This window comes from Mobula birostris, chromosome 18 (assembly GCF_030028105.1).
Source record: "Mobula birostris isolate sMobBir1 chromosome 18, sMobBir1.hap1, whole genome shotgun sequence".
Classification (NCBI taxonomy): Eukaryota; Metazoa; Chordata; class Chondrichthyes; order Myliobatiformes; family Myliobatidae; genus Mobula; species Mobula birostris.
In genome coordinates, this window is record NC_092387.1 from 8,375,180 (window position 1) to 8,391,548 (window position 16,369).

General features: G+C 43.4%; 1 protein-coding gene across 3 annotated transcripts in view; it reads left to right on the plus strand.

Annotated features, from left to right (window-relative positions):
- LOC140211927 (tubulin polyglutamylase ttll6-like) overlaps positions 1-16,369 on the plus strand; it is a 73,979-nt gene that overhangs the window by 20,658 nt on the left and 36,952 nt on the right. For all 3 annotated transcript variants that reach the window (XM_072282153.1, XM_072282152.1, XM_072282151.1), the window contains 5 exons: positions 1,189-1,319; positions 3,256-3,412; positions 4,199-4,342; positions 8,472-8,557; positions 10,033-10,252. In XM_072282153.1, coding sequence (XP_072138254.1) covers positions 1,189-1,319; positions 3,256-3,412; positions 4,199-4,342; positions 8,472-8,557; positions 10,033-10,252 — 738 coding nt within the window. The remainder of the gene's footprint in view (positions 1-1,188; positions 1,320-3,255; positions 3,413-4,198; positions 4,343-8,471; positions 8,558-10,032; positions 10,253-16,369) is intronic.

The window sequence follows — 16,369 nt, forward strand, 5'->3', positions numbered from 1 at the left end:
TGTTGCTCCTCCAACCTGAGTGTGGCCTCTTTGTGGCAATAGAGGAGGCCATGGACTGACATGTCAGAATGGAAATGGGAAGTGGAATTAAAATGGGTGGCTACCAGGAAATCTTACTTTTTATGGTGGATGGAGTGAAGGTGCTCGATGAAGTGGTCTCCCAATCTATGTCAGATCTCACTGCGAAAATAGGATACAGTAGATGACCCCGAAAGACTCGCAAGTGAAGTGTCGCCTTACCTGGAGGGACTGTTTGGGGCCCTGAATGGTAGTGAGGGAGGAGGTGTAGGGGCAGGTGTGGCACTTGTTCTGGTTGCAAGGATAAGTACCAGGAGGGAGATTAATGGGGAGGGACGAGTGGACAAGGGAGTTGCGTAGGGAGTGATCCCTGTGGAAAGCGGAAAGTGGGGGGGAGGGAAAGATGTGCTTGGTGGTGGAGGTTACTCTTTGTTTGAACATCTCCACCCCATCCACCACAAAAAGCAGGATTTCCCAGTGGCCACCTATTTCAATTCCACTTTCCATTCCCGTTCCAACATGTCAGTCCATGGCCTCCACTTCTGCCATGGTGAGGCCACTCTCAGGTTGGAGGAGCAACACCTTGTATTCTGTCTGAGTAGCCTCCAATCTGATGGCTTGAACATCGATTTCTCCAACTTCCAGTAATTCTTTTTCCCCTCTCACTTCCTTCTTCAATTCCCCACTCTGGCCTCTTACACCACCCCCTGTCTTTCACCATTCCCCATTCCTATTTCCCTCTCTTACCTACTACCTTGTACTTCTTCCACCCTTCCCCCACCTTCTTAGTCTGATTCCGTACCCCTTCCTTTCCAGTCCTCATTAAGGGTTTAGGCCCAAAACATTGTCATCTCCACAGATGCTGCCTGGTTTGCTGAGTTCCTCCAGAATTTTGTGTGTGTTGCTTTGGATTTCCAGCATCTGCAGATTTTCTGGAGTTTCAAATGTAATAACTAGTTTCAGATTAATGAGGTGTAGATATAGCACAGTGAAGAGTGTCCCTCCACCTTCTCCTTGACCTATGGTCTGAGAATTTGTCATATACATATGGTCTGGGTTCTGATCATAGCTGATTTCTTCCCAGCCTTCTCTCAATTCCTTTTGTTTTTCATTCTCTGTTATGTGGTGGATACGATCACTGATCTGTTTCAAATATTTTAATTTCTGCAGAAAATTAATCACTTTCCAGGAATGAGTGAGATTTGTAGGAAGGACCTACTGGCCAGGAATTTGAACAGGATGCTGAAACTCTTCCCAAAGGAATATAACATCTTCCCCCGTACATGGTGTTTACCTGCCGAGTGAGTGATCTTAAATGGGCTGTAGGTGATCTTCTAAAAGTTAAAGATCTGTGGCTAATTTTTTTAATCAAAAGGACCTTGTATTTATCCAGCATCTCATCATATTTCTCAGGATGCCTCACAACACTGCACAGACATCGAGAATTGGAAGCACACTCACCTTTTTGTTACATAAGCAAGTGCTCTTCAAGGTACCACAGAGAGTACCCAGGGGTTCATTAGGTCTTGTATTGGTATTTAAGGAATACGGTGGATTCCAGTTAATTGGGACACATTGAAACTGGTACTCAGCTTAATTATGAGGGGTGATTAATAAGTTTGTGGCCCAAGGTAGAAGGAGTCAATTTTAGAAAACATAGTCCCCTCCTACATGTATACAATTAGTCCAGTGGTCATGGAGCATACGGATCCCTTCTTTGTAGAAGTGATCCACAGCAGGGGTGAATGATAAGTTCGTGGGCTAAGGTAGAAGGAGGTGAGTTATTAACTTAAAACTTTCTGCATTATCACTCAAAGAGTTGAACTGCATTTGCGTGTAATGAGAGTGTCTTGGACCTCCAGATGGTCGACAGCAGGGATGATTGATAAGTTTGTGGCCTAAGGTAGAAGGAGATGAGTTATACAGCTCTTGTTACATGCACGTGCAGTTCAACTCTTTGAGTGAAGATGCAGAATGTTTGAAGTTTCTCCTCATCGCCTACTTTAGGCCATGAACTTATCAATCACCCTTGCTGTGGACCACTTCTGGAGGTCCAAGACGCTGACTTCTACAAAGACGGGATCCGTATGCTCCACGACCACTGGACTAAGTGTGTAAATGTAGGAAAAATAAATGTGCTAGGTTTTCTAAAAATGACTCCTTCTACCCTAGGCCACGAACTTATCAATCACCCCTCATAAGTGGTTGTCTCAATCAGCCAAAGTTTCATGGAAATAGTTAAAAAGGTATAAAAAAGACAAACTACCATTGAACAGAGTAACAAATTGTGTATTAAATTAAATACAGATCACATTAGAACACTACCAATACTATCATAGTACTTACTGTAAAACTGAGTATTAGTTCCTAATGATTATCAACGGAGGAATTCATCCTGTATTCGCTGCTGTGTTCTTGTGATTGACTGTAAATGAACAAAATCAGTGCACATAATGAACTGCCTTCATACAATGTTTTCATCAATTGTATCCTTCAAATCTTTATTTTCATTGTAACATTCAAACGGTTGTCGATACTTTCAAATTCTTCATAGTTCTTAATTTGTTGAAGTAGTGAAATCATTTAATTTTAACTCGCAGCTGTTTCTCTCATCTCAAAGCCTGAATGCTTGAAACCATAGTGAGCAAAACAGTTCTGAATTGTCTTACAGCTTATTTCTTGCCAACTACCATTGACAAAGATAATTGCTTTTTGAACACAAACACATGTAACTGATGCTATTTAAAACTGTTCTCTCTAAGCATGGTGTAGAGTCTAACATCCACACAAATGCATGTGAAATGCTGGTTAGAAACTGTTCAACAACAGTCTCCTGTTCTTATTAAGCGGCATAGTGTTCAAATAAATGATAGGAATCCCAACTATTTTCTTGACTAGTTTATGTCCTTTAAGACTTGTCCAGATAAACGGCTGTCCTGATTTAACCAATGGCCCAATTAACTGTAAACCACCGTATTGGGAGCTGTTCCTGCTGACAATTAACCAGTCACAATATGGCTCTTCTTGGGGGCAATGTTAAATTTCTTTGGAGCACCTGGTAAATGGGTCAGAGATATAGGTGGATTTGCACGATTCACTTCAGGAGAACTGATTGTTGTTTGACTGAACTGGTGTTTGACCCTCCTGGTTAGTACTCATCACATTTAGTTGTGACCTACATTGATATTTAGATATTTGTCACATGATCTTTGTACATTCTCTTTATATTCTGCACAGTTTTGGCGATTTTCAGGCCTACTGCAGGACGAGGAAGCCCAAGACGTATATATGTAAACCAGACTGTGGATGTCAGGGCCGGGGGATTTTCATTACCAGGAATCTAAAGGAGATTAAACATGGGGACCGATTGATCTGCCAACATTACATCTCCAAGGTATCATGTTGCAGTAATAGCATAAAAGTAGGTCAGTAAAAGAGTGAATAAACATTTTACTTCCACTTCCACCCCACAAACCTCCACACTCTCAACTTTCCTCTGTCGGTACTTAGTAATGAAACCTTTTAAATAACATAATGCTGAAGTTTTCTACAATTAGAAGCCAGGAAAGAGGATTAAGGTGTGCAGGTTTATTTCAAGAGCTATTAATGACACCAATGCCATGGGCCAATGACTTCCTACAGTGCTGTGTGATTCTGTGATCCTACCTATTACAAATATTAATTTCATGTCTCTATTCCAAAAATGAATTATTCAAAATTCATTTTATTTCAATTTGGTCGTTCATTATTCCTCCTTTGGACAAAATTGGAATCACTTTTCTTTCCAGCTTACTCTTCTCCTTGTCCCGCTGATGCAGTTTGGCCACTAGACCAAGACACAACACTCAATGAACAGAGCGACACACACACAAAATGCTGGACAAACTCAGCAGGTCAGGTAGCATTTTTAGAAATGTAGAAGGATCTCAGCCTGAAACATCGATTGTTGATTTTCATGGGTGTTGCCTGACCTGCTGAGTTCCTCCTACATTTTGTGTGCATTGCTGTGGATTTCCAGCATCTGTAGAATCTCTTGTTTACTGTTTACTATTTCTGCAGGGCAGAAGTAGTTTCGCTGTCATTTAAGCGAAGTCTGTTATTATCTGCTGTAGGGATGATTGACACCAGATTTGCACTGTTAATCACACTCTTAATAAAGTTTCTGTTGTTTCATTCACAGCCTTTCCTCATTGATGGTTTCAAATTTGACCTCCGTGTCTATGTCTTGGTCACATCCTGTGACCCCTTTCGGATTTATATTTATAACGAAGGTCTGGCAAGGTTTGCAACAAGCAAGTACATCGAGCCCTCTAGCAGCAACTTGGTAACTCGATTTCTGCCTTCATCGTATTATGTCAAAGCATAATTTCTTTACTCGGAGTTTTGCTTGCGTCCAAGCCCCTTGTCACAGTAAAATGACATTGCAGAGGAAAATAGAAAATTCCTTTATTTTTCTGTGCCTTTCATTTTTCAATCAACTTATCACTGCTTTAAGATAGAAAATGTGCGGGCATAATGTGTCTGGCAACCTCCCACAAATACCAAACAGCACCTTTGGCCAAGAAGGGGAAAATGACCAAGGCACAAGATATTTCCTCTGCAATACACACAAAATGCTGGAGGAATTCAAAGGGTCAGGTAGCATCTGTGGAAATTAATAAACAGTTGACATTTTGGGCTGGGACGCTTCATCAGGACTAGAAAGGAAGGAAGAAAGTGCCAGAATAAGAAGGTGGGGGGAGGGAAAGAAGGTCAAACTAGAAAGTGATGGGTGAATCCAGTTTGGGGGGGGGGAAGAAGCTGAGAGGTGATGGGTAGGAAAGGCAAAGGGTTGGCGAGGAAGGAATCTGATAGGAGAGGAAAGTGGACTATGGGAGAAAGGAAGGAGGAAGGACACTGGGGGAGGTGATAGGCAAGTGAGGAGACAAGGTAAGAAGCTCGAGTGGGGAATTGAAGAAGAGAGAAGTGGGAGGGGAAAAAGAATTACTGGAAGTTGGAGTAATCAGTGTTTATGCCATCAGGTTGAAGGTGCAGACGGAATTGGAAGTGCTGCTCCTCCACCATGAGAGTGGCCTCATCATGGCAGTAAAGGGGACCATGGACCCACATGTCAGAATGGGAATGCGGACTGGAAATGAAATGGTTGGCTGCTGGGAAATTCCACTTTTCTCCCATGTTCTGCAGCTTTGTGGTTTAATGTATAGAGTGATTCCTCCATCAGTGCAGTAGTTTGGAAGTTGTCACCTTGGAAGTGTGTCTTGGTGTGGGCCTAGTGGTGAGTTTGACATGTGGTAGAGACAACTACTTGAGATTTTCTTCTCAAGTTCAAGTTCAAACTTAATTGTCATCCAACTGTACACATGTATGCATCTAAATGAAATAGCATTCCTCGAGGGTCAAGATGCAAAGCACAGTACATAGAGTCACACACAGCATGCAGCACATGTAGTTACGGTAGCACATACAGTTACAAAAGAATAATATTAATACAAGTCCCTGAGTGTCCTGGCCTGAAGATTGATAGTGCATGGAATGTTGTACTGGAGCCACGTCTCTGCAAGAACAAGTGCACAGCAGTTCCTCATTTTGTGCTGGGTCAGCTGCAGACAAATGCAATCCAGCTTGACTTTAAAAAAAAAATATTTGTTTAGAGGTACAGTGGGAATAGGCCCTCTTAGCCCTTCGAGCCATCGAGCCTTCGAGCAACCTCCAATTTAACCCTAGCCTTAACATGGAACAATTTACAATATCCAGTTCACCTACTAACTGGTATGTGTTTGGACTGTGGGAGGAAACTGTAGTGCCCAGAGGAAACCCACACATTCCACGGGGAGGACATACAAATTCCTTCCAGTTGGCACTGGGATTTATACCCCGAGTTGTAATAGCATCGTGCTAATTGATGTGCTAACATGGCAACCCACAGAGCAAACACTGGAGAGCAGCATGGACAGGAAAGCTGGCCTGCAGGGGCTTTCCCCTAATCCTCTGTTCTCTCTCCATCTGGGCTCCATTGCCTTTTTCTCATCTGGAAGATGGTAGATGTTACTGGGTAATTAGGCCACATGCTGTTGCTAGTTATCCCCCCTTATTACAATGTTTGGCCAACCAAAGATCTTAAATAATCCTGGAATTCTGCCATGTTTTCATTTCTAACTCACTAATTTGTGCTGTCTATACTTTAGACCCCAAAAGCTTGGGAAGGTCTCTGAACTACTATCACTCCCTTAGTGCATAAATTGCATTACTTAAAGTAGTTCATGGCATATGGCTTAATGCTGATGCAGGTAACATATCAGTTCTTGTTCTCCTTGGTTTGAGTGCAGCATTTGATACTGTAGATCACAGCATTCTTGTAAAGCATCTCAATGGGACAATGGACAGGTCCTTCTGGTACCACCTTAAGCTGGCTTCAATCTTGTATAGCAGGAAGAAAATGAAAATTCTTTGTTAGCTGTGGTGATTGTGTGTCTAAAATCCACGACACTGTGTTTGGTGTGCCACAAAGATCAATTCTTGGCCCATTGTTGTTCTCACTCTGTATGCTCCCATTAAGTCAGATTATTTCAAAAGGCAGGGTGAATTACCACAGCTATGCAGACAACACATGACTGTATTTGTCTATTACACCAGATGAGCTCGAGGCTCTAAGCTGTGGTCTGCTATCTTGCGAGCATTACAGAATGGATGAACTCAAATTTCTTTAACTTAATTAAGGGGGAGAAAAACAGAAATTTTGTTTATTGGTAGCAGTATGAATCTTGGAAATAAACTTGATTACCCAGCCTTCCAGATCAAGCCAGGAGTAAAACAATTTAGGCATTGTTATTGACTCTGAGCTAAGTTACAAATCACATATTAACCATATTATTAAGACTGTGTTCTTTCATTTAAGAAACATTGGAAGAGTTTGATTTCTTATAACATCTCAAGAAACAGAAAAATTGATACACACTTTTGTTTTTAGCCGATTAGACTACTGTAACACGCTCTTTTTAGGACTGCCTAAGAAAGCAGCTTGATCGAAATACAGTAGCAAGAATCTTTAAAAAAATTCAGCACATTTTATCAGTTTTAGCGTCATTACATTGCCTGCCTGTGTCCTTTAGGATCAACTTTAAAATACTCTTAATTGTGTACTAGACTCTGTATAGTCTAGCTACTCCATATATTTTGGAGTGTCTATCCCCTTGCATCTCTAATTGTAATCTTATATCCATGAATACTGGTTTCTTAGTGTTCATACAGCCAAGGGTATAAGAACTGGTGATGTGACCTTTTGCTCTTATGTACCAAAAATCTGCAATTCTCTGCTGACTGAGATACGCCAGACCGGTACTGTGGAATGTTTCAAAATATTTCTGAAAATCTACTTTTTTAATTTGGCCTACTTATAGGATTACTTGGTGCCTGCTGATGTTGATTACATTTATATAATTAGATATATTTGATTACATTTTATTCTATATAATGTTTGTCTTATGAGTTTAAATTTTGTATCGTATTTTTGTGACTATATTAATTTAGCTTTACAATCTATGTAAAGTACTTTTGAGCCTGCATCTTAAAGTATGAAAGGTGCTATATGTATAAATAAACTTATTGTTATTATTACTAATATTAGACAATGCATTCCAGGTCTACAGACAAAGATCAGCAGTTGCTACACTAGAGACTCAGTGGGAACATAGACTTAGCAGTTTGCATCGATAATAGCTTACACTTTTATAGTTTGAATGATCCATAGTTTAGTCATGGTGCCGTCAACAACACAATGAACAAGAATCAAAAGAGCTGGGAGCTATGATTCATTGGTGAAGATGGCCAGAGATAATCTCATTAGGACAAAAAGGTCATTAAGCTGAAACCTTATGTCTTTTTTTCAATCTCCACAAATGCTGTCTGATCTGACCAAATTCCAGGAATTTTTTTTTTCCCGATTCCCAGCATCTGTAGTATCTGTAGCTTATTGATTTATAGATACCAGAGGTTATTTCATCACTCCTGATGAAGAGTCTCTGTCTAAAATGTTAATTATTTGTTCTCCTTCATAGATGCTGCCTGACCTGCTAAGTTCCTCCAGCATTTTGTGAGCGTTCCTCTAGATTTCCAGCATCTGCAGAATCTCTTGTTTTGAGAGATTATTTTAAACTGGGCATTGAAAGAGATGTTAGGATAAGTAACCTAAAGCATTGTTCATGGGTTTAAGGAGCTTCCTGGTGAGATGTAGGAGAGGGAAACCCTTAAGGAAGGAATTCAAAAGTTTGGGACCAATACAGCTGAAGACCCATTCACCAATGGCAAAGGTGTGTAAGAGACTGGAACTGGAGGTATACAGACATCTCCAAGGGTTAATGGACTGGAGAAGGTTACAGTGTTTGTAAGGAATGTGGGCATGAAGGGTGCTTGTAAAATTCTTGTTTCAAATGATTGAAGTATGTTGTTGATGACAGGATGACATCTGTATGCACTTGACAAACTATGCTATCAACAGGCATAGCAAGAATTTCATCAGAGATGGCGACAGTGGCAGCAAAAGGTACTTAAATGGGTTGGGGAAAGAAATCTTAAAGTAGACCTTGTTCTCTTCACTATCAGTATCTCACATCATTATTGAAAACACTGGTTAAGGTAACTGGGCAAGTCATTGAGGGAATGTATGGCACCAGGTATCACTAATGACTGATTTAGACAGATCCCACAACACTTGTGGGCAACTAGCATAGCACTTCAAAGCACCAATAATCAGGGTATAATTCCTGCCATAGTCTGTAAGGAGTTTGTACCTTCTTGCCGTCACCATGTGGGTTTCTTCCGGTTCAGTTCTACATTTCAAAGATGAACAGGTTAGTAAGTTGTGGGGATGCTATGTTGCCGTTGGAATCATGGCAACATTTGTGGGCTGCCCCAGCACGTCCTTGGACTGTGTTGGTTGTTGACTCAATGACACGTTTCACTGTAGTATGTTTCAGTGTAGATGTGACAAAAAAGATAACCTTTCTATCACTTGAGTACAAAGTAAAGGAACTTCTGATAAATCTTAGGGTATAAATATGATGTCATTGTCCTATTTTCCAGTAAACCAATACAAATATCAGTTGTACTGTTGGTGCAATATGTTTCTCAATCAATCATTCTTGTAATAGGAATTTGTATGACACCAGCAGTGAAGCCATGACAGTTTCACCCGGGTCACCTGGGACCATTTTATTCACCAATTGTAACATCTTCAAAATAATTCTCAGTGGGAGCATAACTGGAGTCTTCTAGCTCATTATAAAGATTAATTTATTTGTCACATGTACATCATGATATACAGTGAAATGCATCATTTGTGTCAAAGCAAATCAGCAAGGATCACACTGGGGGAAGACTACACTTCCAGCTCCAACATAGCATGGCCACAGCTCACTAACCCTAACCTACCCATCTTTGGAGTGTGGGATGAAACAGGAGCACCTGAGGGAAAACCCATGCAATCACAGAGACAGCATACAAACTCCTTTTAGACAGCAGAGGGAATTGGCGATTGGCAATCGCTGGTGTTGTGATAGCATTACTCTAACTGGTATGTTACCTGCTGCCCCATATCAGATAGAATTAAAAACTGGTACTTTTTGTACCAGACAACTGACCTGCGATTCCAGTCATACACTTCTTCTTCTGCAGCCCATCAACCCTGTTGAGGCATACACCACCATCAGCAGCTCCCCAGAGTCCCCTGTCCTAGGCCATTCTTTCCAAGTTATCCCCACCTTCTTGGGTCCCTTCCTTGCCAGGAATGAGGTCTTTGGTGTTTCTGTAGCTCTGGGTTTTTACAGGATGGTATTATTAGCCCCAAGCCCAGCCCTCCTCCTTTCGCATCCAGGCTTGGGACCATCCATGGAAAAGTTGCTCATACAGTTAGGTAATATCAAAAATATACCTATTGGTGCCTGACCTACAAGTTAATCATAGTGCAATCTTTATCCAGCTTTGTATTAATTCACCCATTCTGTGTTCTGTGTTGTACAGAAAATTGTCTTCACTTAATAAGTGGTTGACAGATCATGGACACAGCGTGACAAAGGTCTGGACGGACATTGAGGATGTCATTGTTAAAACTCTAATCTCTGCCTACCCGATCTTAAAGCACAATTACCGAACCTGTTTCTCCAATCATTTCTGCGCCTGCTTTGAGATACTAGGGTTTGATATTTTGATGGACCATAATTTGAAGCCGTGGCTCTTGGAGGTGGGTTGACAGCAAATTAACTGTGATAAACGTGCACAAGCAATGTAAGGTCTAATCTTGAGGTGACTATTTTTGATTATATCAGATCAGAAATCAGACTTGTAGTAGAAAACGGTCTGACCCCTTACCTCTTCTCCTTACCTGCCTATCACCTCCCCCAATGTCCCTCCTCCTTCCCTTCCTCCCATGGTCCACTCTCCTGTCAGATTCCTTCATCTTCAGTCCTTTTCCTTTTCTAACTATCACCTTCCAGCTTTTTACTTCATTCCCTCTCCCCCTCCATCACCTACCTGGCTTCACCTATCACCTTCTAGCTTGTTCTCTTTCCTCTATCTTTCCCCCCTCACCACTTTCTTATTCTGGCATTTCCAGTCCCGAGGAAGGGTCTTGGCCTGAAATATCGACCCTTTATTCCTCTTCATAGATGCTGCCTGACCTGGTGAGTTCCTCCAGCTTTTTGTGTGTGTTGCTCTGGATTTTCAGCATCAGTGGGATCTTGTGTGTTTAGGATTCTTTAGATATCCACAGAAGCTTATTGAACATACAATTGTATTTCACCTGAATGCTGACGGTACTGCAGTGCAAGTCTGAGTCAAGTGCAACAGAATTGGTTTATTATTGTCACATGTGAGGAGCTTGTCTGGCATACTGTTCCTACAGATCAAATCAGTACCCAGTGCACTGAGGTGGAACAAGGTAAAACAATAACAATGGAGAATAATGTGAAACAGCTACAGAGAAAGTGCAGTTCAGGTAAACAGTAAGGTGCAAGATCATAACAAGATAGATTGTGAGGTCAAGAGTCCATCTTATCACACTAAGGAGCTATTTAAGTATTGTAATAGTGGGATAGAATCTTGTCTTGAGCCTGATGGTACTGTAGTGTAATATAATCGGTGGAAATGTACGTAATTCACAACCACTGACATTGAGGTGGAGTTCACTTTAAGAGGCTGATCTGACGTGATGGCATATTATGTGAAGTTCTGTTACTGGGCTTTATGTGTTCAGTGTTTCAAGTACAATAAATGTTATTACATTTTTACAAAAAATATATAAAATCCCTCATATTGTTTTATTTGTGAAAATCTACATTGGTGACAGTGATGGAATTGTCCTAGAGCAGAGTTATTACACGTCAGCCAACACAGTTGCTTCGAAACTGCCAGAGTTTTGGGAGCAAAACGCCGTTGCTTGGTTTGTACAATTCATGTTGCAAGAAATCACTGCTGACAACACCAAATTTTTCTATGGGGTAGCATCGCTCAGCAGCTCCGTGACTGTGAGAACGGTGAGTCTACCTGAACTTGATAAATACCGATTGCTGAAAACTCTCCTTGCCCGGCCTCCACAATGCTAAACTGTTGAAGCTGATGGACTACATGCTGTCTCTCCTGGGGAAATCACCATCCTCATTTTATTTTTAAAGAACTCTTCATGCAACAAATGCCTGTGAAGTTTGCTAATGCACCCATGATGGACTATAGGGAGCTTGCTAAAATGGCTGATAGTCTATACTCAGCCAGGCAGTGGTGCGGCATTCCTCCTCCTTTTCCTGCCTCGATAAGCCCAGTTAGAAGGCCCCCAACATGGCTGCGAAACAGACAACGCCAGGCTCGTTTTGGCACAAACGTGAGGAAGTGCCAACTGCCTTGCAGCTTTGACAGCACAAGTGCATCGGGACATCAGAGGCCGGTGCAGCTGCCAGATTCACCTACTCTTCATTACGGACACCCTTTCAGGATGACGCTTCCTGTGTGATACGGGTGCTCAAGCGAGTGTGCTGTCGGCAACGCCTACTGCTGAGAAGGCAGGGAGCGATGAGACCTCACTGGAAGCCGCCAACGGCAGCAGGATCCAGACCTACAGGACATGACAGGTGATGCTCTGCTTCAGTGGGTGATGTTACACGTGGAACTTTGTCCTGGCTAAACTGGCTAGACCTCTGCTCAGTGCCGATTTCCTGTGTGCCTCAGGACTATTAGCTGATCTTAAGAACCGCCAGCTTATTGATGTCAAGGACTTCGGGTCGTCACTTCATTCCATGAGCTGCTGCACTTGTGCTCCCCCTGTACAGTGTGCTTAAAGGCTCTACCTTAATCACGTGCTTGATTGATCAGTGGACATTTGATGACCCCAAACAAGCTCTTTCTAGTGTGACCCTCCTGGTGTACCAGCTCTCCAATGCACCTATAGCCATTACTACTGACACTTCAGACTATGCTGTGGTTCTGTGCACGAGCAGTTGATCAGAGACCTATGGCAGTCGCTCGCCTTCTTCAGCCAGCAGCTCCATCCCCCTGTACAGCACATTTGACCGTCAGCTTCTCGATCTCAGTGTGGCTGCCCGCCATTTCTGTGTTCATTGACCACAAACTGCTCACACTTGCAACGGCTGAAACAACAGACCCTTAGTCTGCATGGCAGCAATGCCGCCTGGCCTACATATCAGAGTTCACAACTGATGCACAGTGTAACCAGGGGAAAAATAATGCCATGGCTGATTGCCCCTCACAGTAAGCCGTTGAGGAGTTAGCTGACAAGCTACTGATCCAGAGGTCCAAGCTTACCAAAAAGTAGCCACGGGCCTGTGGTTGGCTGACATTAAGTTTGGGAAGCTGGGGTTTCTCTCCTGTGTGATGTTTCAGCTGGATGCTCTCACCCCACAGTGCCCGCAAACTGGAAGCGGACTGTTCTGACTCCATAAGAGGCCTCTCGCACCCGGGCCAAAAGGCCTCACAGAAACTGGTTACATTAAAGTTTGTGGGGCACAGCCTTCGTAAGAATACGTGTGATTGGACTGCAGCCTGTGTGGAGTGTGCTGGGCACATGGCCAAGTGGTTAAGGTGTTCATCTAGTGATCTGAAGGTCGCTAGTTCGAGCCTCAGCTTTGGCAGTGTGTTTGTGTCCTTGAGCAAGGAACTTAACCACACATTGCTCTAGTGTCTGTGCGAGGAGTGGCGCCCCACACAGACTTCCAATCTGTGCCTTGTAAGGCATGAAAGTACCCGATGCAGGCCTCTCATGGTCTGAGTCAACGTTCCCTCCCCTCCCTTCCTGTGTGGAGTGCCAGCAGGCAAAAATTAACCATCATGTTCAAGTGCCACTGGCAACTTCTGAGGTCTCTGAGTGATGGTTTGACCACATCAATGTGGACCTTGTCGGTCCTCTTTTTCCCTCTCTCCCCTGCCAGCAGTTTCATACACCTCCTTACCATGGTGGACTGTACCACTGGGTGGCCAGAGATTGTCCCTCGAGCATCATTGAAGGCTGCAGATGTGGCTCGGGTGTCCGTCAGAACCTGGGTTACTCATTTTGGCACCTCATCTGATATTTCCTCTGGCTGTGGTCCCCAATTTATTTCAGACCTCTGGGCTGCACTTGCCCAGAGCCTCGGTGTTAGGCTACATCACACAATGGTGGATCACCTGAAGTCCAATGACCTGTGCAAACAGTCTCACCACTCCTTAAGGGCTGCTCTGACGGCTACCCTGGCAAATGGGTGTTGATCGTCTCCCATGGGCCCTGCTGAGGCTTTGAACAGCTCCAAAAGAGAACCTGCATTTGTCTGTGGCTGAGTTGGTATATGGGCAGCCATTATGAGTGCCGGGTGGTTTTAATGCCATGATTGCCTGGTCAGCCTCTCACAGTAATCTACCCTCCTCAGTAAATTCAATGCCTTTTCACCTATTCCTACCTCCCATCACGGCGGACAGCACTCTTGGGTTCCTGTTGACCTACATTCTGCCTTGTTTGTTTTCACCTACCATGAGACACACCGACATCCCGTTAGGCCCCCTTACGATGGCTCGTTCCACATTTTGCAACAGAGAGAAGAAACTTTTATCATAGATACGAGGGGTAAGCTGAATGTATTTTGCAGATCGCCTTAAACCAGCCCACCAAAATTTGGAGGAATCCACTACCGTGCCCCTGCCATCACGGCATGACCATAAGTATGTCAAGACACGGCAGGATGAGTCAGAGGCACCTGCTGTTCCTCCACCCGTGGAACACTGGATCTGAGCCAGGAAGCTCAGCCGAGCTCCAGACAGGCTCATAATATGGGTGTCCGTGAATTCTGGGGGGGGAGGCTGTGTAGGGTAATGTACTTGGTGGAAATGTGTATAATTCACAACCACCGACGTTGAGTTAGGGTTCACTTTACGAGGCTGGTCTGACATGTTGGCTTATTATGTAAAGTTCTGTTACTCCACCTTTTGTGTTCAGCATTGCAGTTGCAATAACAGTTGTTACGGTTTTTCTTAAACGTAAAAGATCTCACGTGGGTTTGTTTGTGAAAACGTACAATACTTGCTTTGAGGCTTTTATATCATTGGAAGAGGGGATGAGAGAGAATGTCCGATGTGAGTGAGGTCTATGATTATGCTGGCTGCTTTGCTGGAGTAGTGAGAAGTGTAGACAGAGGCCATGGAGGGGAGGATGGTTTCTGGTGAGGGTTGACAGGGGCATGCCAAATTCCCGCATGCTCCTGACTGGGTAGAGGTGTTGCTGACTTTTCTGGGCCATGGTCTCTACGTGGTTCAGCCAGGACAGGCTATTGGTGATGATCACTCCTAGGAATTTGAAGCTCCCAATTCTCTCAAGCTCAACACCGTGGATGTAGACAAGAGCATAAAGTGCTGCAGTTTCTGGAGAAAACCCAGAACCCCATAACCTTAGCCTCTTACTGAGCCAAGCTGGTTTTGAGACCCGTGTGAACAATTGAGTCTTGATAAAATGATAATTTTTAAACAGGAAGATAAGGTCTATGGCTATCATGCATGCTTTGGGCAAAATAGAACATAGAACAGGCCTTTTAGCCCACCAATTAAATTTGTATTCAAATGGCTAATTAAACTAATCTTTTCTGCCTACGCAATCTTTCCATTTTCCTCACATTCATGTGCCTATCTAAACATCTCTTAAAAGTCCTTAATGTATCTGCTTTTATCACTACCCCAGGCACCCACCACCCTGTGTGTTTTAAAAAACTTGCCCCTTGCATCTGCTTTGAAATTACACCCTCTCACCTTAAATGCATGCCCTTTGGTATTAGACATTTCAGCCCTGAAGAAAAGATATTATCTGTCTACTCTATTTATGCCTCTCATAATCTTCTAAACCTCCGTCAGATCTCCCTTTTGCCTCTGCCGCTGCAGAGAAAACAACTCAAGCTTCTCCAGCCTCTCATTTTAGCACACGTCCTCTAATCCAGACAACATTAATGGGGTAACCAAAACTGTATGCAGACATCCCACCTCTCCCGGAAGTTCCGGGAGTCTCCCGCATACGAATAGTGGCTCCCTGATGCCCGCAAATTATATACAATATCACGGAAATCACTTTTTTGAGAGCGAGAGAGCGCGCGAGAGAGGGAGAGCGCGAGAGCAGGCAAGCGAGAGAGAGAGAAAGCAAGTGAGAGCGCGTCAGCCAGAGAGAGTGAGAGAGAGAGAGAGAGCACGCGCGAGCGACCACGAGAGAGAAAGTGAGAGCGCGCCATGGCAGAGTGTTCAAAAAAAAAAAGAAAATATAAAGTGTACCCCTGCCTGATAGGGGTCAAAAATAATGACAGTGTTGCTCACTGCGCTGTTTGAAAAAGTGACTTTTCTATTGCCCACGGTGGGTTAAGACTGTAAAAGACATGTTGAGGTGAGTTTAACAGGTGTTGTTCATTCATTAGCATAGCTAACATTATTTAATCTAGCTGGCCAACTGCTAAGGAGCTACTCTATTGCAGCCATCCCACCTCTCCCGGGAGTCTCCCGCAAATTGATGGTGCTACCTCCCTGAAGTGAGGTTTTGCAGGGTGGGGTGTCTGTGTATACAGCACTCCAGATGCAGCATAAGTAAAGTTTTGTAAAGCTGTGGTATAACTTCCTGATTTTTGAACTCAATGCCTCGACTAATAAAGGCAATCATGCCATGTGCCTTCTTAACCACCTTGTGCAGCCACTTTCAGGGAGCTATGTACGTGCACTCTGCTCATCCACACTGCAATGTACGTGCACTCTGCTCATCCACATCCACACTGCAATGTACGTGCGCTCTGCTCATCCACACTGCCATGTACGTGCACTCTGCTCACCCACACTGCCATGTACGTGCACTCTGCTC